The following is a 25,744-nucleotide window of genomic DNA, read 5'->3' as shown; positions in this document are numbered from 1 at the left end:
TCTGGAGCAGTTAAACCTGAAGTAGCCTTCCAGCTCAAATATCTATGGTTTTGTGATTCTTTTGGGGGCAGGAAATGGGTCTGTGCTGAGGGAGAGGTGGGTCCTGATGAGGCCCCAGGGAGCAGCTGCCCATTTCTTACCATCTCATCAAGTGTAGGGTCAATCAAAGCTTCAGAGAATGGAGGGTCTTTGGGGATGAAGGTCTTCAGTCACTTTGGCGCCTACCCTGTCAGCCCCACTGCCACGGAGATTGCCCCCCAAACTGCACCAGGCTCAGTGCAGGAAAAGAAGAGGGGCCCCCATCCTAAAGCACTTGGAAAGAAACTCTGAGAGTCAGTCCATCCACCGGGCTCAGAGATGGACTCCATGTGCACCACCCTTGCTGACCCACAGGTCAAGGCCGCCCAGGCTCTGGAAGGCGGGGAGGCAGATGGGGACCCAGCCCACGGTAAAGACTGCAATGGCAGCCTAGACACATCACTGGGGGAGAAGGGGCCTCCAAGGCAGAGCTGCAGCGCAGACAGCGGTATCTCTGATGCTATGGAAGGTGAGTGCTCAACACCCCTGTAGACATCCTGTTCTGCCTATCCTGCCCATCAGGCCACTCGGGCTCCTGGTAGGGGGGTGCACATGGGGACCTGGCTGGGCCCAGCATTGGGAGGACAGTACTTTATACAGGTGTGGAAGAAATGGCTGTGATAAATATAGTGCTGGCTTAGCTTGGCCCAGTCCTGACTGCAATGCCAGGCTGCTGTGGGAACTGGGGCTTTCCAGGAGAGCCTGGGGGGCTGCCAAGGCAATGGGGAAGGACAGGATAATAATACTAACCAGCAAGGCCCAGTGTTCTGCTAACTGGAAATCCTGCTTCTCGGTGTCTTCTGGGTGAAAGTTAAAGGTCAAAGATCAAACTCTGCCCGGGTAGAGTCACAGATTCTCCATACTAAATCCCTGTACTGCCCTTATAAGTCTCAGGGAAAGAACAGGATACAGTAACAAGGGCAGGGTGGATAGACACACATGGATGGATGGATGGATGGATGATGGATGGAAGGTTGGATGGATGGGTGGATGGGTGGCTAGATAGGTGGGTGGGCAGATGGATGGATGGATGGATGAATAGATATATGGATGGGCTGAAAGGTTAATGAATGGGAAGAGACATAAGTGTATGGATAGATGAAAGGAAAGGGGGGAGGGAGGGAAAAGGGGAGGGAGTGAAGGGAAGGGAAGGAGGAAGCAAGAGAAGGAAGAATAAAGGAAATCTGACAAAGAAGAGATCTGGTCCCCTTCCCACGTCCCCCTCCCCTTCATTGTGCCAGGAAGGACTTGGAGGGCCGAGAACTTTGCAGACCTCTGGAGGACACCATCTCACCTGATTTTGTGTGACAGGCATCCAGGAATCTGTGCTCTGTCAGAGAATGCCCCAGGAGATGCTCAGCATCACTGGCTGAGGAGATCACTCAACACTGCCCTTGCTGGGACCCTTGTGAGAAGTTTTGGGTGTCAGACATTGTTTGAGGCACCTGCCCTAAGCACCCAGCTTGGGGGTAGGGATGTTACCATCAGACTAGAATCTGCAGTCTTTGAGAGGTCCAATTCCCTGCTAATTCCCTGGGGTGTCCCAGTCATACTGTCAAACCCAGGTCCCCATGGGACTGCCCCCCCCCCCAGTCCCCTTTCCTCACCTACGAGTTTATTGGCTCATAAACTTCTGGTGGTAACAAAGTGAGATCATGCCTAGGCTGAGGACACCCACAGGCAACGGAGGCCTTGAAGGCCAGGAGGAAGGGCAGCTTTATCCATGGGCCTAACAGCGTTCTAGTGCTAAGGTGGCAAGAATAGACAGTGATTCCAGAAAGCCACTGTGGTGGGAAAGGACAGACTAGCTGGAGACACTCTGGTGGTGTCAGCTTTACTGGGAATGGGAGGGAGAGCCCTCAGGGGGAACCTCGATCTGCTCCTGAGTGGCCCTGGCCAGCAGCAGGTGGAATGGGACCCAGCCCTCTACAGTGGCCTCCCACCTCTCCCTAGGGACCCTCGTGCCCAGCCAGAGATCACAGCTCCAGACCTCCGTCAGGGAGTGAGAGTCATTGAGGGGCAGGCTTTGTGCTGTGGGTGCCCCGAGAAGGAGCAGCTGCAGGTGGAGCCTTAAGAGAAGGGGCTTCAGACAAGCCTGGCTAAAGGGGTGGAGTTTTCAGGGTCAGAGCAAATGGGCAGGGCTTTGGGGGTTGGACCCTTTGGGCGAGGCCTGCAGGGGCAGGTCTTGAGGGTGACTGGGTGAGAGAGGGGCTTGGTGTAGGCCTGGCTGAAGGCTATGGGTTGGAGAGGTGGAGTTCAAGGGGCAGACCTAGAAGGTGGGACCTAAGATACAGGCCCGGGAAGGAGGACATGGGTGGGATCCCCATCAGGTGTGTTTCTACCCTGTTCCCAGAGCTGGAAGACGCCCACCAGAAGTGCCCACCATGGTGGTACAAGTGTGCCCACAAAGTGCTCATATGGAACTGCTGCACCCCATGGGTGAAGTTCAAGAACATCATCCACCTGATTGTCATGGACCCCTTTGTGGACCTGGGCATCACCATCTGCATCGTGCTCAACACCCTCTTCATGGCCATGGAGCATTACCCCATGACAGAGGAGTTTGACAACGTGCTCACCGTGGGCAACCTGGTAGGGAGGGGACAGGGAGAGGTATCTCTCCCACGCAGGACAGGAGAGGGGCCACAGGGCCCTATGGGGCCAGCTGGGCTATTTGGAAATATGTGGCACTATTGGGGGGCATACAAGGGTCATTTTCCCAGCATGGGGGGCATGAGCTGATGTACAGGGAGATATATGGGGTGATCCATGGGACGTGGAGTTTGGGTTTTAGGGTATTTGCAGGCAGAGAGAGTAGGGATGAAGTGCTGGACATTTTAGGACCCAGAGTCAGGGGATCTGGGGTCTAGGTCATGCCCTAGAGGCAGAGGTGGGGGAATGGTTGACAGGTCTCCACTTTCAGAGGTTGTTGTGGGCCTAAGAGGGACCAAGAGACCTGAAAGTGGGGGCGTATAGCCATGGGCACCCAGGCCCAAGAGGCCCCAGGGAATAGTACCCCAACCCTAACCCCCTGCCCACTACCATTTCTCCAGCATGGTCAGGCCAGCTCCCCTCCGGCCTTTCCTGCCCCGCTATTGTTGACACACACTGATCCGCCCGCTTATCCCTGCCCATTAGGAGCATTATCACCTCGTTTCCAGCCTCCGTGGAGCCTGACAAAGGGAAAAAGCCGCCTCATCCTCCAGCCCTGCCCCGCCCTTCCCAATTCCCTTAGACATTTTTCCAGATGGCAGATGGGCAAGATGTTCTCCCCACCCGGAGGGTGCGGGGAGCCCAGGGAGAATAAAATTTGGGGGCCAGCAGCAGTAGGAGGACTGTGTGGGTGGCATGGGCATCAGACCCTAGACTTCCCAGCCTGTGCGAGGCGGGCACTTCTATCCCATGGAGATGCCTGTGGCTGCCATGCCAGGCTGGGCTGGAGGGGCAAGGGCGTGCTCTGGGTGTGCAGCTGCTGGGGTGTGCGTGATGGGCCTCGCCCGCTGCCTGCTCACCCCCTGCCCACACTCTGCTGCTGTCTGGGCACCTGCCACGGCCAGGGACAGCTACTGGGAGGGGCTCAGCATGTGCACAGGCAGGCTGTGGACCAGGGCAGCTGGTGCCCGGCAGGAGGGGGCCATGCCCAGGGAGCTTTCAGAGGCTAGGCAGCCCGTGCACCCCTGTGCCAGGTTTGTGGGGAGCAGCTCTGGTCTTCCCATGGATCCCTGACCTCGCCCCCTTTTGGCCCCTACCGTAGACTTCTGAGTCCACTGAGATTTGCTGAGTTCTGGGACCCCTGCCAGTCAGGGTAGAGAGGGTAGGGTGTAGAGACAGGAAGACTGAACTAAGCACCCCAACACCTGACTTTGAGATCTGACTCGTTCCCGGATGGGTGGCAGGAGCAAGCACTTGCTGTTTCTCTCTCTGAGCCCTCAACGTTCTCATCTCTGGGACAAGTGACAGTCACTCCCAACTGCGTAGGGAGCGGCACACCAGTGCGGTCATGATGTGAACCACAGAGTGCTCTATGAGTTCTAAGTACTGTGGTGGAGGTCGGCCCCGAGAAGTTAAGTCACTGGCCCATGGTCACAAGGCCAGAAGTGCATGGGTTCAGGTCTGTCTCTGCTCTGTGGCCTGGCCATTGCACTCTTCACTCACATCCACACACACGTGGGCGGTGGGTTCCGCTGCCTGCCCCCCCACCCCCCACTCAGGGCTCTGGACCGCCCCCCTCAGGCCCCGCGGGCTCTGCCAGGAGGTGGAAGTCACGGGGAGACTCCAAAGCCCCGGGCTCCCTGAGGCTCTGTGACGCGGATGGCACCCACCCCACAGGTTTTCACAGGCATCTTCACAGCAGAGATGGTACTGAAGCTCATCGCCCTGGACCCCTACGAGTACTTCCAGCAGGGCTGGAACATCTTCGACAGTATCATCGTCACCCTCAGCCTGGTGGAGCTGGGCCTGGCCAACGTGCAGGGACTGTCCGTGCTCCGCTCCTTTCGGCTGGTGCGTGAGGCCCCGGGGCCAGGCTGAGGAGGGGTGGGGTGGGGGTGCCAGGAGGGTCAGAGGAGAGATCCCCAAGAAGCCACTTGTGCTTCTCAGGACACTAGGAACCTCTCTTACTAGAAATGGGGAGAAAGAGAGCACCCCCCTTATCACAGATGGCTGCCGGGGGCCGAAATGACAGCCCCAGGAGCTGACCCCTAGTGACCTTGGGTGACAGTGGAACAGGGACCATATTGCAGACCTGTAGCCTGGGACTCAGGAAGCATCAGTAGTGGAATTGGGAGTCCAATTTAGTATCCTGTCCACCACCCTATAGGAGTGCTTCTGTATTTTTTTAACTTCGTTATGGGGCCATTCGTTCATGCACAAACGTATAGAGTATAATGAACCTCTGTGTACCTGTCACCTACTCCAATGGCCATTAACCTTCTGTCATTCATGTTCCATCCGTCCCCCACTTCTGGGGGGGAGGGGAAGTAGGTGAAAGCAACTCCTGACACAATGTCACTTGTAAATACTTCAGTCTGCATCTTTAAGAGATGAGGGACTCTTTCTTTTGAACACATAAAGAGGATGAGGTGATCGGATAGGAGTATTCCCATTTAATAGAGAGGCAGACTGAGGCCTCAGATCACTCATGGGAGAGTTCTTTCTCCTAAAGATGCAGCTCCCTCCGGTTGGGCCGGGGGTCCCTGGGCCTCACTGCCCCCTGCCCTCCCCCTGCCCGGCAGCTGCGTGTCTTTAAGCTGGCCAAGTCGTGGCCAACGCTGAACATGCTCATCAAGATCATCGGCAACTCAGTGGGCGCGCTGGGCAACCTGACGCTGGTGCTGGCCATCATCGTGTTCATCTTTGCCGTCGTGGGCATGCAGCTGTTCGGCAAGAGCTACAAGGAGTGTGTGTGCAAGATCGCCGCGGACTGTAGCCTGCCCCGCTGGCACATGCACGACTTCTTCCACTCCTTCCTCATCGTCTTCCGCATCCTGTGCGGGGAGTGGATCGAGACCATGTGGGACTGCATGGAGGTGGCCGGCCAGGCCATGTGCCTCACCGTCTTCCTCATGGTCATGGTCATCGGCAACCTAGTGGTGAGTTACGCCCACTGGGTGGCTCCCCCACCCCCACCCGGGGAAACCCGCGCATATCCTTTTCCTTTATTTTTTTAAAATTTATTTTTGAGAGACAGAGCAAGCAGGGGAAAGGCAGAGAGAGAGGGAAAGAGAATCCCAAGCAGGCTCTGCGCTGGCAGCACAGAGCCGGACATGGGGCTCAAGCTCATGAACTGTGAGGTCATGACCTGAGCCAAAATCAAGAGTCAGACTCTTAACACCCCCCACGCTTTATTTCCTTTAATCGGGCTGTCCTTCAAGGACTTTTTTCCCCATGTGGTCACACTGTATGAAATCCCTAATACTTGCCTGTGTCCTACCTCTCCCACCCAAGAAGGTAATTTTATATGGTTTAACCCAGTGGCTCTCTAATTTTGACCTGCTTGAGGATCACCTGAGAGTTTCTTAAAACCCAGATGCCTGGCCCCACTCCCGCAGAGTGATTCAGCAGCTCTGAGCCAGGGCCTGGTTATCTGCATTTCTAACGAATGCGGCTGCTGCCGGTGCAGAGACCACACTGTGAATAGTACTGTTGAAACTTAGTGTTTGGGACAAAGTAACATGATAACTGGAGTCAGACTCACGCTCCAGTCCCAGCTCCGTTGTCATCTGTGTGACCTTGAATAAGTTACTGCTCTCTGGTCAGCTGGTTTCTCTGACTTCACATGGAAGAAAAATGGTGGGCACCTCACAGGGAGGCTGCAAGGCTTGACTGTGACAATGTGCAGGAAGGCGCCACGCAGGGTTGGCACCAGAACTTCTGGGCCTCCTGTCCTCCTCCCACTGGCTCACCCCTCTCTGTTCCTGGAATCACCCGGGAGCAGGGAGAATCCAGAGATGGCATAAACTGCCTCCATCCTGCCGCTTTCTGTGGCTCAGGACTTGGCCTGTGGGGCTGGCACAGGGGAGGAGCTGCAGGAGGCCACGAGGCACAAGGGTGGGGGCCGTGACCAGCATTTCTGTGGTAGGGCCTGGGAAGGCGTGTCTCCTTGTCCTGACACCCACGACTCCTCCCCTGGTCGGGGTAGGTGGTGTTCTTGCCAGGACTGCTGTGCCTGGCTGCCCCCTGCAGCGGCCGACACTGCCCTGGGCAACCGGGGTAGGAAGCTACACGTCCCCACGTTCCACAATGTCTTGAGGAATCCTTGGGCTGCTGGGTCAGCACTTCTCAGATATCGCTGAGCTCTGTCTGGGGGCAGGGGTAGACCGATGGGGAGGGGTGTCACCTCCACTGGTGAAGAGACCATGGGACGAGGTCCTGAGCCCCCAGGGAGAGCTAGGCAGGAGAACCCAGGCTGGCTGTCGAGGGCTTGCAGAGAGACAGAAGATGCCCCATCAGAACTTCGAGGCAGGATTGGGGAGGAGGTAGCTGGGTCTGAGAAGTTTGTGAAGGTAAGTTTAAGAGGCTAGGGTGACCAAAAGGGTCTGCTGTGGGTTTCTGTCTGAATGTGTGTAAACTCAAAAACATTCCAAGCCCCTGCTTTGCCACTTACTGACTAGGAGACCTTGAGCAAGTTATTTAACCTCTCTCTGGCCTCAGTTTTTCTCATCTGGAAAATGGGGACGATGATGGTGATGACCTATTTCACAGGATGGTCTGAGTGCTCACCAAAGCGCATGGTCTACAAGGCCAGGGGAGTCCAAACGTTACAGGCCTGTGGGGGAAGAGGGAGTGGTGGTTTAGGTACCCGCCGTTGGCATCACACCCCCAAGTATTAGGCTCCTACCATGTGCCGGTCCCTGCACAAAGGGCTTTACATGCGTTATCCCTAATGCTCTCCACAACCCTGGGAGGCAGATAACGTTGGTGCTGTGCTCCGAGGAGGCACAGCCTGGAACCACACAGCTAGTGTGAAACTGAGCCCAGACTGGAACCTGGGCCTATGTCATGCCAACAACATCAGTAATAGCAGCAGTGGTAAGAATGATGGTGTCAATACCATCAATAACAACGGTGACGACTGACCTCTATTTACATTTGTCTAGCATTCTGAGCGCTTTCTGTGTATCTCTCTAAATGCTCGCCACCGCCCGATGGGGACATGCTGTTTTATCTCTGTCTTGTAGATGGGGAAGCAAAGGCTCAGGGAGGTAAGCTAGACACCTGCACAGGATTTGAACCCAAGCAGTGTGGCTCCAGAGTCTGGAACCACTGCACTGCCTTTGTGTGCATGTCACTGTCACCCCCACCACACACACATGCACACACATGCACACACGCCACTGATACCCTTTTCCAGCCCAGCTCTGTGGCTCTCTCACTCTGCTCAGAGGGAGTGGAGCGGCCCAGGGAGGCGGCACTGTCCCCGCCCACTGCCCCCCCCCCCCAGCCTCATGGGAGGTGATGTCTGCCAGAGGACACTGCGGCATCCTGCCAGAGAGTGTGGGGACCCATGTCCCCTGCATCATGGCGCTTGAGCACTTCCTCTGGGTTACTGTGAAGAAGAGGAAATGACCGAGGTCATAGGTAACCCACCCCTCAGAGCCCCTGGGGGGAACATGGTGTCCATCCCCCTTCCCTCCAGCCCTCCTCCCCACGCCTTGCCCGAGGCAGCTATTTCTGTCCCAGGAAGGAGCCGTGTGCAAACCCTGCTGACCCAGAGAGCAGCTAATTCCCATCTCAGATGTGTTTCTGGCAACTGGATGCTTCCCCCCAACAAAGGGAAAGAAAGACCAATAAATTTTGGTTGGGGGCAGAAGCAGAAAAGTCTCTAGGGAGTATAGAGATGGGGAGGAATCCCCCTCGCATGTTCTCCCCAAGAGAGTTATATATGTACACACACACACACACACACACACACACACACACACACACACTTTAAAGATATTATCCTACCATGATTTTTAAGGCAATGATAAAAAGACCTTGGAGGACCCGGTGAAAGCCAGGCAGTGAGAGACACATGGCGAAGTTGGTCAAGGGTGGCAGATGGACATGTACAGACTCCCCTACTCTTTCGTGTCCACTCACACACCAAGCCCTGACCCAAGACCCCCGGTACAACCCAGCCCTGCCACCCCAGCTGAACTTCACCTTCCTCCTCATTCCCTGGGGGCGGGGGAATAGAGTGGTGGATGGTAGGGCCACCCCATACTGTGCAACTTCTGAGGTTACCATTCACACTGTAGCCTAAACGAATGATGTCCTCTAAAGATGTGCAATGACTGGAAGCCTGGGTCTAGTCCTGGTTGTGTTGTGTGTCGTAGGGCAAGTCACTCCACCACTCTGGGACTCAGTCTCCTTATTAATAATATGCTGAGCTGGCCTCAGAGTTAACCATAGTCTTCTGTGTGCCTTGTACCTTCTGTCATTGCACGCATAACAGCCAACAAGTTTTGAGTGCCTACTGTGTGCTCTGTTGATCTTTTAATCCTGACAACAATGCCGGGAAGTGGGCACTGGAATCACCCCCATCATACAGATGAGGAAACCGAGGTACAGAGCAGTGATATGATTTGCTTCAGGACACATATCTAGTAAACTGGGGTTTTACCCCAAGCAGCATGGTTTCAAAGCCTGTGCAGCCCCATCTCTACTGCCATGAAAACCCACTGCATCGTCTTCATGGCACTGATCGAATGTCTGTCTCTACTAGGTTGGAGAGCCACGACACGCAGTGGGAGAGACTCAGCACATGCCTGTCCCTGAAAAATAAAGCTAGAGACCAGAGGGGTAGACCAGTCGTCTCTTAAGGCCTTCAATAGGAATGTGGGAAGAAAATTAGGTGGAGCAGGGAATCCCAAAGAAAGAGAAGGGGGTGAATAACAGTAGGTCAAATGCCCTTCCCAGAGCAATAGGGTACAGGGATATGAACACCAGGGAGCACAGCCTCTATTAACAGACAGGAAAAAGGGGCACCTGGGTGGCTCAGGCAGTTAAGCGTCTGACTTTGGCTCAGGTCATGATCTCGCGGTTCACAGGTTCAAGCCCTGTGCTGGGCTCTGTGCTGACAGCTGGGAGCCTGGAACCTGCTTCGGATTCTCTGCCCCTCCACCACCCCCACTCTGTCTCTCTGACTCTCTGTCTCTCAAAAGTAAATAAACATTAAAAATAAATAAATAAATAAATAAATAAATAAACCAGACAGAAAAAAGAAGGCTCAACAGATTCAGGGTCTCAATAAGTCCTGGAAACTCAGAGACATGAGCTCTGTTCTTTGTTCTGCATTCCCCAGCAGTGGAGTTAGAAGACAGGATCATGGAAAGAGTCCCTGTCACCCAGTGGGCCTCCCCAAATCCTGCCTCTGCCATGGTCTTACGGAATCCTATCGTGCGCCTAAGCCTCAGTTCCCTTATCTACAAAGCGGGGCGATAGTAACACTCCTCACTTCCCCAAGCAGCTGTGAGAATCCCATTAGGTAATATTCTTTTAAACGCCCAGCATGTGGCCATTCTGATCTGGAGGCCTGAGGCCCCTCAGGCTGGCCGAAGGCGGCACCCTCACGGGCCCAGGGGTTGAGCTGAGCTTCCTCCAACCTCTGCCCCCCAGGTCCTGAACCTCTTCTTGGCGCTGCTGCTGAGCTCCTTCAGCGCCGACAGCCTGGCAGCCTCAGATGAGGATGGCGAGATGAACAACCTGCAGATCGCCATTGGGCGCATCAAGTGGGGCATCGGCTTTGCCAAAGCCTTTCTCCTGGGGCTGCTGCGCGGCAAGATCCTGAGCCCCAAGGAAATCATGCTCAGCCTCGGGGGGCCCGAGGAGGCCGGGGCGGCAGAGGAGGCTGGGGAGAGTGCCTCAGAGGATGAGAAGAAGGAGCCGCCGCCCGAGGAGGATGACAAGGACCTGAAGAAGGACAATCACATCCTGAGCCACGTGGGCCTGGTGGACGGCTCTCCCCCCAGCATTGAGCTGGATCACCTCAACTTCATCAACAACCCCTACCTGACCATTCACGTGCCCATTGCCTCCGAGGAGTCCGACCTGGAGATGCCCACGGAGGAGGACACTGACACTTTCTCAGAGCCTGAGGATGGCAAGGTAAGCCCATCACGGGGCCTGGCTTGACGGGGTCAGGGGTGAGATAGATATGGCTTCAAACTTTGTGTGACCTTGGACAAGTCCCAACTCTTCTCTGAGCCTCACTTTCTCCATCTGTAAAATGAGGGTAATGGCACCTACCTCGGTGAGCATTTGGTGAGATGCTGTGTATAAAGCACATGGTACGCTCTCTGTGCCTGGTGACTGCTGTTACTGCTGTCAATACGGTGATTCTGATGGGCCCTGACTGTCCTTCCCTAGTGTCCCTTCGTTCCGCAATGCCACCTGGGCCCCATCTCACCAGCAGGTGGTGCTCTTGGACAGGATGTTCTTACCTGTGACACCTTAGCTCCAGGATTGGGATCCCAGAGGCCTCTCTCAATCCCCCTCTGGGCTTGAAGTCCTTGCCATTATCATGTGTTTCTGTTTAGTCCCCACTGGGGCTAGTCCCAATCTCCCAGTGTGGGCCAAAGTGCTGGGTCTGGGATCTGAGGGGTGGAGGGGGTTGGGGGCCAATCAGGTTGGGTATAAGGAGAGCAGAGGGCTGGGCACAGCCTCAGCAGGAGCCTTGACCCACCCACCCAGGAGATGCCCCTTCCTCCTGCCCCTCCCCTGCAGGGGTGACAGAGGGACTGGTAGTCATGCCCCAGAAGCTCAGGCTGAGGCTAGGGCCTTGCCTGGATCTCCGCGGGGAGCTGGTTCTGAGCCCCCAGGCTTCCCCTCGCCTGGCAGGGGAAGGGCTAGCACATCAGCTAGGGCAGAGCCACCTGCCCACCCCCACCCTATCGGCCTTGGGCCTGGCTGGGTACTGGACCCTGAAAGAACTTTGCCCTAAAAGCTCTTGACTCCTTATTCCCCCTAAATATGTGGCATGCTGACTTACCAGGGGGCCGTATGCCTGCCAAGCTATAAATACCCAGGGAAATGTGGCACCAACCTCGGTATGAGGAGTGGGGGTGGGGGAGTGCTGGAGAGCTTGGAGGGCCAAGGCTCTGGGGACTCTGAGAGGGGCAAGCATGGCTCCAAGGGGGATTGTGGCAGCTGGGACACACAGGCAGGACAAATGACTCAGTGCATGAACTAATGTCTGCCTCAGTTTCTCTTTCTGTCAACTGGGCACAAGGACCTCTGTAATTTTCTGGTCACCATTCTGGATCCAGAACTGCCCCCCAAGCTGCCTGCAGGGGCCTTCAGAGGCCTCACCTCCAGCCATGAAGGGGTCCCCTTGATGAGGGAGCCTAGGGCTAGGAGCCTGGCCTGGGACAGTGCCAGCAGGATGTGGCAGAGCCCTGGCCAGGCCAGAGCACCAGCCTCCCCACCCCCTACTCCCACCCCCAGGTTCCTTTGGCCCCAGGCTGGAGCTTCAGCTGAGGAGAGTTTTCCTTTCTTTCTGGATTCCTCAGCCCAACAGACCCTGGGAATGGGAAGGCTTAGACCTTCACACCTGCAGGCTGTGGCAGCCCCAGTGCCATCCCGGCCCCTTTCTTGCTCCCTCAAAAGTCCCTTCAGGCCTCTCATTCCTCTACTATCCCACCCTGTGCCTCCTAGGACCCCCAGCCTGGCTCAGCCACCCCCCAGCCTGCTTGTCTCCAGCCTCCTCCCTTACCTGAGGCCCTCCCCTGCCTCCTTGTGCCCTCACCATCCCTTCCCAGGCCTCAGCCCTGCCCTGATCCACATCTAAGTGCCATGGTCACTGTGGTTCTTCTGCAAGGGCCGCAGTGCTGGCTCTATAATCCAGGGTTGAGTGAATGAATGAATGAAAGAATGATGAATGAATGAGTAGGTCTGCTCCACCCCCTCTTTCTCCTCTGCCTCCTGGTCTCCCATCCTGACCTCCTCCGCGCACCTGGTGGGAGGACCCAGGGGTCATGTGACCCTGTGGCCCCTGCAGCAGCCACCGCAGCCCCTCGATGGGAACTCCTCCGTCTGCAGCACTGCCGACTATAAGCCCCCCGAGGAAGACCCCGAGGAGCAGGCTGAAGAGAACCCCGAAGGGGAGCAGCCTGAGGAGTGCTTCACAGAGGGTGAGGACAAGCCTGTGTGCATGCACCCCCCACCTCACCTGGTGCCTCCCCCAGCCCGGCAGCCCCTGGAAGGGACAGGCCATGCCAGGGGCCTGGGGCGGGGGGGTGGTGGTGAACAACAGCCCTGGCCCGGCCACAGCCAATTGTGCCCTTGAGGACATCTCAGGATCCTGTGCATCACGGAAACCATGCAGAGCCTTTCCCCCCCCACACCTGATGCTGCCTGTTCTGACACACCCCAGACGGAATACAACCCCAAGGAGGGGTGTCAGAGCCTGGGATGCCTCCCAGCCCCTGATCCCCTGAACCTCAAGTACACGCAGCCCCTGAGGACTGCCTTGCAGAATCTCCACAGGGCTCTGAGTGTGACCCAGCCCAAAGCAAGTGCCTGGGAATGGCTGCTTTAAGACCGGTCTCCTCCTTGGCCTCATCCGGGGAGAGGCCTGCCCAGCCCTTCAGGAGATAGCCCTGCAGAAACACTGGGGCTGGGCTGGGCAGCCTAAGGCTGCTTGGGAGAGGCGGAGAAGATGAGGACGGCTGCATCTGGGAAGGTGGTGGGAACACGCTGAGTGTGCGTCCAGAGGCCGCCCCCAGTCCTGTGACATGGCGCCCTTGCCCCCTTCCCTCCCCCAGCCTGTGTGCAACGCTGCCCTTTCCTCTACGTGGACATCTCCCAGGGCCGTGGGAAGATGTGGTGGACCCTCCGCAGGGCCTGCTTCAAGATCGTCGAGCATAACTGGTTCGAGACCTTCATTGTCTTCATGATCCTGCTCAGCAGCGGGGCCTTGGTAGGCACGGCCCTGGGGACGGGCATGGGCAGAGGACCTCCCAGGGCTCCCTCCTTTCCACACCGTGGGAGGGACGAGACCTGGGCAGTCTGGGACCCAGAGCATCCTAAAATGACCTACCTGTGGTTGCAGGATATGAGGTAGACTGTGTGAATTTTCTTATAGCGACAGATGGGGTCCAGCTCCGGTGCACCCCCAGCAACAGGTGCCAACCAGCGCAGAGGCGGGAAGGCCCTGGGAATGTTGAGGTGGGGGGAGGGGGCCAGGGTTGAAGATGTGGCACTGTGAAGTCCCTCCGAGCAGATGACTGAGTGTTGCCCCTGGGGAAGGGGAGCTGAAGGGCTCCTCCCCGTGGGAGAGCTCACTTGCCCCCACGGTGGGCCCGGGGAGTCTGCGAGAAGCCAGCAGCCTGCCCCTGGCCTGGCCCCCAGTGCTGCTGGGAGGCAGCAGCATAGGGTAGGTTTGGGGGGGGGCGTGGCTGTTGCCCCAGCCTCCTGGCCCTGGCCACCCCTGGCTGTGCTGGTGCCCCCAGGCCTTCGAGGACATTTACATCGAGCAGCGGCGGACCATCCGCACCATCTTGGAGTATGCCGACAAGGTTTTCACCTACATCTTCATCCTGGAAATGCTGCTCAAGTGGGTGGCCTACGGCTTCAAGGTGTACTTCACCAATGCCTGGTGCTGGCTTGACTTCCTCATTGTGGATGTGAGTGTGCCCCCCACCCCCCAGCCCCGCGGCCAGATCCAGAAGCATTCCTGTGGCCAAGGACCTTAGGGAGCCCTGACTCTGAGGCCCTGCACCCCCTGATCACCCCACCCTCCCTTTGCAGGTCTCCATCATCAGCCTGGTGGCCAACTGGCTGGGCTACTCGGAGCTGGGACCCATCAAATCCCTGAGGACGCTGCGAGCCCTGCGTCCCCTGAGGGCGCTGTCCCGATTTGAGGGCATGAGGGTGGGTACTGAGGGGGACTCTGAGTAGGCTAGGGATCGGGGGAGCAGCCAGCGCAGGGCAAGGTGCAGGGGGCACAGGTCTATACTCCAGCCACGACTGGGGAAGGAGAGGCCTTGGGCTCTGGGCTCTGCTGAAGGCCAGACTTGAGGGCCCCCAGACATCCCACACCACCCAAGGGCCCCTCCGTAGCTTATCTCTGCCATCACTGGGAGGCAGCAGAGACTGCATCAGCTCCCAGGAGGGGCCATGAGGGCACCGAGGCCTGAGAGAAGAAGAAGGAAAGCAGGTCTGGGGTGTACAGGTGTCCCTCCCAGCCTCAGACTGGGGCCTGCCAGGGCTCTGAGACCTGGATGAGCCGGCAGGTACTTGTGCCTGCCCGTCCTTCCCTCAGGCCCTTGAGAATAGAAGTGACAGTAAGTACAGGGTTTGGCCAAGACAAATGGGATTTCCCCAGCCAAGAGAGGTCTGTTGGGAATAAAACCCACTCAGAGGGACAAACTTCTGTGAAGCAGCTGGTTGTAGGCCAGCAGTGCACTCAGCCCGAGTGACTCCCTCCTGTTCATGCAAGGGGCTGGCCAATGCTGGACACCTCCCCAACCACCCCCACCCCACCAAAACCAGGGACCCTTTCCCACCGAGGGGAAATGGCCTGCCCATGGTCATGCAGCCAAGAATAGAGCTACCCCAGGCATCACCAGGTTTGTGCCATCTAGTCTATCTGGAGGTCATAAAGAGCCTCTCCTTCAAAAAGGACAGCTCTCAGATTTAGCCCGGCCTGACATAGTGAGGTTGGCCTGTGTGGCCAGCCCTGGCCACAGGGCTCCAGTCTCAGGTTCCTTCTGCTTTGAAGACCCCAGTGGCTTCTTTTCTGTGTCTGTGTCTCTAATGCTATGAGCAGATGAGCAGGGGGCCGGGTCACGGGGGCTGAGTTTCCTATGGGGGCTGAGGAAGGAGTGTTTGTCTCCTGCCTAGTGACCCGTGGCCAGGCTGCTTCCAGAGAAGCCTAGTGCCCTGACTCTGGGCTGATGGCTCCAGCCAAGCAGAGAACCCTCTTCAACCACTAGGCCAGCAGCACCCCCAACCCTACTCTTCAGTTCCCCGTCACCCACCCCCACCCCCAACATACAGCCCAGCAGACTTCTCCCCCTGGCCTGGCTCAGATCAACCCTCCTCCAGGAAGCTGTCCCTGAATAACAATGCCCAGCCCTGTCTGGTCCCCTTGTTAGTGTAGGTGGAGGGCCCTGTCCTAAAGGGGATTGGGTAAAGACCTGGCAATGACCCCTTCCCACGGCCCCCCAGGTGGTGGTGAATGCCCTCTTGGGAGCCATCCCCTCCATCATGAATGTGCTGCTTGTCTGCCTCATCTTCTGGCTCATCTTCAGCATCATGGGCGTCAACCTGTTTGCTGGCAAGTTCTACTACTGCATCAATACCACCACCTCTGAGAGGTTTGACGTCTCTGAGGTCAACAACAAGTCTGAGTGTGAAAGCCTGATGCACACAGGCCAGGTCCGCTGGCTCAACGTCAAGGTCAACTATGACAATGTGGGTCTAGGCTACCTCTCCCTCCTGCAGGTGGTGAGTGTAACCTGCTGCCCTTGCATGAAACTGGCATGGAGGTGCTCCTAGACTGTCATTGTCCCTAAGCCCACTGCTCCTTGTTAGGAGGCCGCCCACCCTGCTTCTGGTGCTATGGGACCCTGACGTACTATCTAGACCACTCTGGTCTCTATTTGATGCCTGCCCCTTGGGGCTCTGGGGAGGACCAGACAGGGGTGAGGAGGGAGACTTATGGATGGTGGAAACAGGAAGCAGCCCCTCCCCTCACGCCCAACCACACTCTCACAGGCCACCTTCAAGGGCTGGATGGACATCATGTATGCAGCTGTGGATTCCCGGGAGGTGAGTGGGGCTCCCTGAGATACGGCTGGTGGGCCAGCCAGGGAAGAGGACTCAGACCAGACACACACAACGGCACATTCTGCCCATCCCCACCCCCGTGCCGCCTCCTCAGGAGCCCCCAAACTCAGCAGCCTGGGGGGGTGGGTGGAAGGGTCCACCCCTGGGCCCCAGGCCCTTCCTGCCCACAGTGAGATGGGAAGCAAGGGGCAGCCAGCATGTCCCCCCAGACCTCCCCATTCCATCCCATCCTGTCCTGTGGACTCTGCAGAAGGAGGAACAGCCACAGTATGAGGTGAACATCTACATGTACCTCTATTTTGTCATCTTCATCATCTTCGGGTCCTTCTTCACCCTCAACCTCTTTATTGGCGTCATCATCGACAACTTCAACCAGCAGAAGAAGAAGATGAGTATCCAGCCCGGCCATCCCGGGGCTCTGTCCTCCCTCCCTCTGCTCACCCATCCCTTCATATATTCACTCATGCCACCTCAGCACCTGCTATGCTGTGGCTGGCCGCGTGATTGGGGCAGCAAGCCTGGGTTCACATCCTACCCAGCGACTTTGAACAAGTGATTTGACCTCTAAGAACCTTATTTAAAAATGAGGTTGATGCTACCTGCCTGGCTAGGCCATTCAGAGGACCCAACACGATACTGATGGAGAGCATCTGACCCAAAACAAGCTATGGGGCAGCGCTGATCCTCTCCCCTCTGTCTGTCACCTCACTCCCCTCCCTCCCTTCTCCAGACCCCTTAGTCCCCCTTCACTTCTTCCCTCAGCCCCCATCTCTGGCCCCTCCAGGTCCCCCTCCTGGCGTGGGGGTTGCTTTAAGGGTGGTACCTGAGGTAGGGAGGTCCTGGAGGCAGAGAAGAGGGACCTCCAACCTTACAGGCCCCATCTCATTATACTTTGGAGGGAAAGACATCTTCATGACGGAGGAACAGAAGAAATACTATAATGCCATGAAGAAGCTTGGCTCCAAGAAGCCTCAGAAGCCAATTCCCCGGCCCCAGGTACCAGCCCTCTGAGCCCCTCCTCTGGCAGCCTCTATGAACCAATGAGGGCAAAATGCAGGCTGCACCCTGCCCACCAGGCTGTGTCGCTGGTGTGAGGCCAGGTCCACCTGCAGGGAAGCTGGGGTCACCAGCCAGGAGGAATGGGGCCTCTTTATAACTGCACAGAGGCACCGCATGCGGGAGCGGCAGCTGCCTGATAAACCCCAGTCACTGCTTTACCCCTCACTTGGCCCTGCACAGCCCCCCAGTGTCCGCCCACCCCTCCAGCTGGTGGCCTCAGGGGCAAGAGCCCCTAGAAGTGGGAGGAAGAGGACCCTCCTGAGTGAGCAGTAACTTTGGGGGAAGGATGGGAGGTTGCTGGGGGACCTTTATGGGAGGAACGGTCCTAGAGTGAGGAAGATACCCACAGACCCCACAGGATAATCTGTTCTGAGGGATCCCAGCCCCCCACTGCCCTGGCCGACTCTGCCACAAGCCCTGACACACCTCTTCTCCTCTTCTCTCTCTCTCTCTCTCTCTCTCTCTGTCTCTCTGTCATGCTGTTGTGTCATCTTGTGTCTCCCTCCTGTCCACATCCTGTGTGGGTCCTTACCACTGCCCCCCCACATCCACCCACGTGCACCCCTGCACTCCTACCCATGCTGCAGAACAAGATCCAGGGCATGGTGTATGACTGCGTGACTAAGCAGGTGTTCGACATCACAATCATGATCCTCATCTGCCTCAACATGGTCACCATGATGGTGGAGACAGACGACCAGAGCCAGCTCAAAGTGGACATCCTGTACAACATCAACATGGTCTTCATCATCATCTTCACCGGGGAGTGTGTGCTCAAGATGCTCGCCCTGCGCCAGTACTATTTCACCGTCGGCTGGAACATCTTCGACTTTGTGGTTGTCATCCTGTCCATTGTGGGTGAGCGGGGCCAGGCCGGGCTGAGTCATCCAGGAGGACCGGGTGCTCCCGTTCTCGTGCACCTGCTCGTGCACCTGGAAAGCTCACACGCACACTTACACCCACACGTGTGTCCATGCACCTGGCATTCACAAAGGCACCCAGGGTGGGCTCACGGGCAGTCCGTCACCTGCACACACGTGAATGCACAGCTAGAAACATTTACCTGACCGGTAGATGCACACTCAGGTGCCCATGTGCTAAGCGGAAGACATAAGATCGTGCCAGTATCCATACACACAGGGGAAGTGCGCAGACGTGTGTGTAATTATGATAGCAACTAGCTACCATTTATTGATCACTTATTACGCACCTGACACTGTGCTATCCTGGGAGGCAGGTACTGTTGCCGCGTCTGCTTTACAGATGAGGAAACTGAGTCACAAACAAGTTAAATGTCATGCCCAGAGTCACACACAGAGCTGTCCTCCCTCTCTGTCTCATCTGTGGCATCTGCAAATAGCCTTGGGAGTCAGCCGTACCCTCACCCCATCACCTTGGGCATATCCCACCCCCATCTAGCTGTGTCAGGGCAGAGATGTAGCCCCTGGCCCCAGGGCCCTGGAAGAGCCCGGCCTAATGGGTCAGGCCATTCGGGCCATGCTTCTACCTTTCCCTTCTGGGGAAGAGCACACCAGGCTAGGCCCCCTTGAGCCCTGCATGCCCCCCACTCCCTGACCCAGCCTCCTACCCAAGGGCAGTGGTCCTCACCACTTCTTCCCTGCAGGACTCGCGCTCTCCGATCTGATCCAGAAATACTTCGTGTCACCCACGCTGTTCCGAGTGATCCGCCTGGCGCGGATCGGGCGTGTCCTGCGGCTGATCCGAGGGGCCAAGGGCATCCGGACTCTGCTCTTTGCCCTCATGATGTCCCTGCCTGCCCTCTTCAACATCGGCCTCCTCCTCTTCCTGGTTATGTTTATCTACTCCATCTTCGGCATGTCCAACTTTGCCTATGTCAAGAAGGAGTCGGGCATTGATGACATGTTCAACTTTGAGACCTTTGGCAACAGCATCATCTGCCTCTTCGAGATCACCACGTCGGCTGGCTGGGACGGGCTCCTCAACCCCATCCTCAACAGCGGGCCCCCTGACTGTGACCCTACACTCGAAAACCCGGGCACCAGTGTCAGGGGCGACTGTGGCAACCCCTCCATCGGCATCTGCTTCTTCTGCAGCTACATCATCATCTCCTTCCTCATCGTGGTCAACATGTACATTGCCATCATCCTGGAGAACTTCAATGTGGCCACTGAGGAGAGCAGCGAGCCCCTTGGCGAGGACGACTTTGAGATGTTCTATGAAACGTGGGAGAAGTTTGACCCTGACGCCACGCAGTTCATTGCCTACAGCCGCCTCTCTGACTTTGTGGACACCCTGCAGGAGCCACTGAGAATCGCCAAGCCCAACAAGATCAAGCTCATCACGCTGGACCTGCCCATGGTGCCAGGGGACAAGATCCACTGCCTGGACATCCTCTTTGCCCTCACCAAAGAAGTCCTAGGTGACTCTGGGGAAATGGACGCCCTCAAGGAGACCATGGAGGAGAAGTTCATGGCAGCCAACCCCTCCAAAGTCTCCTATGAGCCCATCACCACCACCCTCAAGAGGAAGCATGAGGAGGTGTGTGCCATCAAGATCCAGAGGGCCTACCGCCGGCACCTGCTCCAGCGCACTGTGAAGCAGGCATCCTACATGTACCGCCACAGCCAGGATGGCAGTGGGGATGGGGGTCCTGAGAAGGAGGGCCTGATCGCCAACACCATGAGCAAGATGTATGGCCACGAGAATGGGAACAGCAGTGTGCAGAGCACAGGTGAGGAAAAGGGCTCAACAGGGGACTCTGGACCTTCCATAGGACTCACACCCATCAGCCCCTCAGACGCTGCCCTCCCTCCTTCCCCATCCCCAGGGCAGACAGTGCGCCCGGGGGTCAAGGAATCTCTCGTCTAGGCAGTAACGAGGTGGCCAGCTGAGCCTGGCACAGCCCCAAAGCTCCCTCATGGTGCCTGCTCACTGAGGGAGCAGGGCTTTGAGTCTGCGACTGATCGGCTCTCTGTTGGGGACAGGATTTGGTCATGCTGGGGCTGACACCCAGGCCATGGAAAGTGGGAATTGCACTCAGAGGCTCCACACTGGGCCTGAGGCTCCAGCTTCCATGATTTCTCATTTCAAGTTGTCCTCACCTCCTCATGGGCCCTGCTGCCTCTCCTCTTGGGGGGAGGTCAGAACACCAGAATCTCTGCCCCCCACGTTGGGGAGGAGCCAGCCTACGATGGATGGGTTAGCTGCCCTCCTGCCACCAGAGTCTTAAGGGCTACAGGCCTCTCCTCAGGAAGTGGCTCAGCCCCCCCCCCCGCCAGACCCCTCCTGGATAAAGATATATTTTAAAGATTTTATTTTTAAGTAATCTCCACACCTCACGTGGGGCTCGAACTCACAACTCCGAGATCAAGAGTCGCAGGCTCCACTGACTGAGCCAGCCAGGCACTCCCTGGATAAAGATGTCTTAACCTCAGTGAGAGTGGACACCTGACCCCAGGGGCCTACCAGCCCGCCCCCCAGCTGGGACATAGCTTCATCCTGCCAGCTCATGGATTCCCTGGAGAAGGGAAACGTCACTGGTCCAGAAATGTCTCCCCAAGTCTGATTGGCCCCTGGATCCTAATGCATCTGGCTGGGGTTGTGGCCCCTGAAACCATTTCCTGCTTTGTCCATTGTGCAGGCCCCTGGCTCCCCTGGCTGGCCCCTAGGGGAAGAGCGGACGGAGGGTTCCACTTGAGAATTGTCTTTTTCTAGGAAGCATGGATGGCTGGGATAGGTTGGGTGTTGTCAGCTGCATCACTGCACTGGAGGCTTTCTTGGCCTGAACACCCAGACCTGGGGCGGGGCAGGGACCCTGGAGCTCCGGAGGTAGATTTCTGTTCCCTCCCTCCCTTCTTCACTCCTCCATTAGTGCCACAGGTCTCTTTGTGGCCTCACCAAGCCCTGAGATGCCCTCATCCCCCACCACATCTCTCTTTTCCTTCCTCCTCATCCTCTTCTTCCCCATCCTCAAAGTGATCCTAAGAGTGTTGTCGTTGCTCCCGTGTTAGAGATTTCAACACTGGGACATGCACAGCTCTCCTGGCTCAGGCCCAACCTTCCAACTTCCATTTTTGTTGGTACCACTGATCCGGGCATGGCAGAACCAGCCAGGCCTCTGCTGGCTCCCGGAGCTCAGAGGAGGCAGGGAGACACCTGCACAGGTGTCATTGGATTTATTCACTTGTGTGTGTGCCTTGTGTCTGCCTCACACCTATGTGTACAGCTGTGTGTGTGCGTTCAAGTACGTGAAGTGCTACGTCCTGTCTCTGCAAGTGTGTACCATGTCAGCGTGCCCCTGTAGTCTGGTGTGTGTGTGTGTGTGTGTGTGTGTACGTGTGTGTGTGTGTCTCCTGTGCAGGCCTGTTGGTGTGGTGTGCCTGTGCTATATGTGGATAAGTGTGAACGTGTGTGAGCAGGCTTGCACGTTGAGTCCCTGTTGACCTTAAGTTCCTCTTCTCTTTCTTCTTGTTTCTTGTGAACAGTTTGATTAAAACTCAGGAAGCAGCAAAACCTCCAAAACAATGTGTGTGTGTGTGTGTGTGTGTGCGTGTGTGCGCGCGCGCACGCATACACGCTCGTGCGTTCCCGTGGCTGGAGCCTTCCTTTTTGTCTGCCCTGCTCGCGGGCCTCCTTGCCACCCGCTCTCCCTTCCTCCTAGTCTCTTTATCACACCCATTTGTCCCAGCCCTGCTCCCTGTCTCTTGCCTGTGTCCTCTGTGGAAGGAGGCCCCACTCCTTCCATCTTCCTGCACAAGTTCTGTCTCTTCCTGCAGAAGGTGCATCCTACAGAGGGCAGCCTCCTCCCTGACCAGCACCCTGCCCATGCCCCTTCCCTCCTCAGGCCCCAAACTAGGGTGGCCCCAAGAGCCTCAGCATCCGTTGGACGGGATACTTGCCATTGGACTGCATCCAGATTGCAGAGCCTCCCCTGCCCGTGGCCCCCTCCCCCACACGTCCACATCCATTCCCACTCTGGGTGGGAACAGGCCCAAGCCAGGCTGGCAGGCAGGCTCCTTTGTACAGTTCTTATAATAAACCTCCCCCTGGTGCCTCTCACGTGCGAGCTTCTTCCTTCCGCACCTCTGCATGTGGACACTGACAGGGTCTGAGGGCTGCAAGGACAAGAAGGGCTGGTGGGGATTGAAGCCAAATGAGGAAGGCTCGGGGAGCCTCAGGGTGGGGAGAGGGCCCCAATTCCCCCTCTGGCCCAGTCCAGCTCTTTCTTGCCCCCCTCCAAAAGGAGGCTTGGACTCTGAAAATTAAGAAAGGGGAACCTCACTAAAATGGAGTCGTGAGGTTCAGCAGAGGAAGCGCTCAGGCTCCACCACTCATCATCAATGTAGACCCAACAGAGATGACCTTGCAGGTGGACACCAATTTACTATCCCTGAAGCGGAGAAGAAAAGCTTTCCTCCTGCCCTGGCAACAGCCCAGCCAATGAGAGACAGTCACAGCTCGGCCAATGAGAAGCCACCATACTTCCAGCTCCCACTTCACACCAATGGACTTTTGTTTACAACAGCCTTCCCAAGGTCCCCCTTTCCTCTGTAAAGGAGAGCGTCCTCTCCTTTGTGGACATGCCCGCGGTTTTGCCTCCCTTGCTTGTTTGGCATTGCAATTTTCTGCCATTCCGGAATCAACCTGTCTTTTGCTGGTAAAATACCTGGCAGTTTTATTTTTAAGGTTACAACTCCAACCTCTTAGCTGGAGTCCAAGAGGCCAGGTAAGGTCATGGGTCGTGGCCCTCCACCCCTAACAGCACCACGCTCCCTCTCCCCACCCGTGATGGTGCCCAGGAAATGGTATTGGGACCCAGTGGCCCGAGTCCCTTCTCTCTGGACCCTTCACTTCTCTGTGCGCCACCCCCCCACCCCCGCCAAAGGCCCAGAGGTGCCTGAGGGACACATGGTGTGACCCCTCCCTCTCCTCAGAGATACTACCCCCCTAAAGACCCTGCCTCTGAACCCTGACCTCAGAGAGCCCAGGGTCCCTATGGACCTGTGACAATGAGTAATATATGATGTAGTGAGGTGAGTCCACAGTCCTGGTGGGTGAAATATAATTTCATATATAATTTTGTTTTCTACAACTTGATTTCTGATTCCCAGGGCTGTATGTGTTCAAACTAGTAAACACTCCTTTACAAGATTCCTGCACCCCCTTTTCCTGGGTCCTGAGGTTACGTGGCATCACAGGCCACCCTGACATCCCTCAGCCGTCTTCCTGAGGCCCCTTCCCACCTTGCTGTTCTCTTTGCGTGGGGAGAGGGGCTCAGCATCCCTGCAGGGTCCTGAGCCCCCCACCAGGGTGCTGACCTCCCTCCGTGAGGTGGGGGTGGGGCTCCTTCTCACTGTAAGTTTCTGCAAACCGTGCCTGGGGCTCTGTCCGGCTCCAAGGACAGGAGATCTTGCGCAGTGCCCTGACCCACCCTTCCCCTGAGCCTTGAATAGTGGAGGAAAAGAGGCAAAATACTGGATGAAAAACATAAGCTAAAATTTCAAAATCATCCGGTTTGGAGAGCCAGTTATCAGTGCTACTCCCCACCTTCCTGAGGGTAAACTGTGCTCCCAGATTTCTCACCAAACGCTCAGATACTGGATTCCCTTCCACGCTTATGACGGCCCCGAAGTGAAGAATGGATTATTACGATTACTTCTGTCTTACACGAATGAGGAAACTTGGGCTCTGAGGGTTAAGAATGGGTGTTGCGTAACTGGGGTGCTGTTGGCATGTGGAGCAAGAAATCTGCTTTGTGAGACACTGTCCCTCCCGCTGCAGGGAATTCAGCACCCCTGGTCCGTGAAGGCCAGTGGTGCCCATTGGTCACTGCGACCACTGAAACGGTCCCAGTACCTTTCCAATGCTCCCGTGGGGGGCGGGGGGAGGGGGCAGGATCACCCCTTGTTGAGAAGCACCAGGGAACGTGGGGCGGCTTTCTACCTGGTACACGGCAGGGCCGGGAATCAAACCTTCTTAGCCAGCAGGCCTCCTCCACAAAACAGCCAGCGGAACAGAGCCAGGAAGAGTGGGCCGAGGGGAGGGCAGAACTCTGAACCCCTCCTTCCAAACTGAGGTTGTGTCCTCTCCCACCCTTCCCAGGGTTGCTGGGGGGGGGGGTCCCTGACCTCTTGCCTCCTCAAACTCCTAAGCCCCTCGTCCCCTCTCCACATGCCCCCATCTCTTGTCTTGATGCTGTCTTCCTGGAAAGGTGAAGTGGGGGCTGCCAGATGTTAGGGTCTTTTGCAGCCCAGGGAAGCCGGGGACAGAGGCAGGAGTGGGCTTATAAGGCCTCCTGTTCCAGGAAAGAAAAGACGTCACTAACCCCAGACAGAACTCTGTACTGTTGTCACCAGAGAGGGAACAGCACGGCCCCAACTGTGACAAATAACCCCGAAGGCGCAGGGGGCGGGTGGAGGGGGGGTACCGCTTCCACCCGCTCCTGAAAACGGATCCCTGCCCAGCATGAATGGGAATGAAGTCCAAAGGACACATCTGCATCCTTGCGCAGGGGGGGGGGGGGGGGGGGGGGGGGGGACGTGGATGTGTGGATGTGTTTGCAAGATGCCAACTGCCCCCAGCCTCCATCCCCCCTGAGGCCACCCTGGGCCCCGGGACCAGCTCCTGAGCAGAGCCCACACCACACAGCCCAGGCAACACACCCGTGTGAGCATACACCCGTGCGCACACACAGGTGTGTGCCCCAAGCCTTCCCCCATTAGCTTCCCAGCGTCGGGGGGACACTAGCTCCAAAGCTAACCAAGGCCTCCATTATGAGGAGGTACTTTACTAAATGCAAAGACCCCTGGATTCCCCCCCTCCCCATTCCTCTGGAGGGTCTCCAACCACCGCCACCAGCACAAGGGGACTGTGGTCCCCAGGCTGACCTCAGGTGATGTTTATATTCCTGGGCTGTTTGTTCTGCGAACTGAACATCTGACACCTTTTCAGAGAAATGTTTTTTTTTCATCTGGAACATCTGGGAACAGCAAGAACATCTGGGACTGCCAGGAACGAGCTGTACGTCGGATGAAAACTTAACTCTCCAGTCCCCATTTTCTATAGCTCTGGTCCTGGCTGGCACTCCTTGGGTGTAGCCCCTACTAGGGGCCTATGCCCACCAGGACTAAGGGGGTACCACCCAGATCCCTGCCTTTCTCATTGTCAACCCTGGCGTGGGAGGCAGCTCCACATCTCTCTAAACCCAAACAGACCCACCATTAACATAGGCTGTTGGAAAAATGGAAGGTGGTGGGGAGAACGAGATGTAGACAGCGGACACATAGAATTCAGCATCTTTCTTCCTCTCCTGAAACGGGGAGGGGGGGCGGCGGAGCAGAGAAGGAATGGG

The 25,744-nt window shown here is 56.9% G+C and overlaps 1 protein-coding gene across 3 annotated transcripts in view; it reads left to right on the top strand.

The window, feature by feature from the left end:
• Positions 1-22,452, top strand: part of SCN4A (sodium voltage-gated channel alpha subunit 4) — a 44,190-nt gene extending 21,738 nt beyond the window's left edge. For all 3 annotated transcript variants that reach the window (XM_027047852.2, XM_027047854.2, XM_027047853.2), the window contains exons 11-25: positions 394-547; positions 2,432-2,670; positions 4,408-4,581; positions 5,313-5,669; positions 10,180-10,668; positions 12,560-12,692; positions 13,326-13,480; positions 14,013-14,186; positions 14,311-14,433; positions 15,733-16,011; positions 16,282-16,335; positions 16,604-16,741; positions 17,245-17,349; positions 18,000-18,270; positions 19,037-22,452. In XM_027047852.2, coding sequence (XP_026903653.1) covers positions 394-547; positions 2,432-2,670; positions 4,408-4,581; positions 5,313-5,669; positions 10,180-10,668; positions 12,560-12,692; positions 13,326-13,480; positions 14,013-14,186; positions 14,311-14,433; positions 15,733-16,011; positions 16,282-16,335; positions 16,604-16,741; positions 17,245-17,349; positions 18,000-18,270; positions 19,037-20,262 — 4,071 coding nt within the window. In that variant the 3' untranslated portion in view covers positions 20,263-22,452. The remainder of the gene's footprint in view (positions 1-393; positions 548-2,431; positions 2,671-4,407; positions 4,582-5,312; positions 5,670-10,179; positions 10,669-12,559; positions 12,693-13,325; positions 13,481-14,012; positions 14,187-14,310; positions 14,434-15,732; positions 16,012-16,281; positions 16,336-16,603; positions 16,742-17,244; positions 17,350-17,999; positions 18,271-19,036) is intronic.
• The last annotated feature ends 3,292 nt before the right edge of the window (positions 22,453-25,744 follow it).

The sequence above is a fragment of the Acinonyx jubatus genome, chromosome E1 (assembly GCF_027475565.1).
Source record: "Acinonyx jubatus isolate Ajub_Pintada_27869175 chromosome E1, VMU_Ajub_asm_v1.0, whole genome shotgun sequence".
NCBI lineage: Eukaryota > Metazoa > Chordata > Mammalia > Carnivora > Felidae > Acinonyx > Acinonyx jubatus.
Note: the sequence above shows the minus strand (reverse complement) of the source record. Positions and strands in the feature narration are given on the sequence as shown.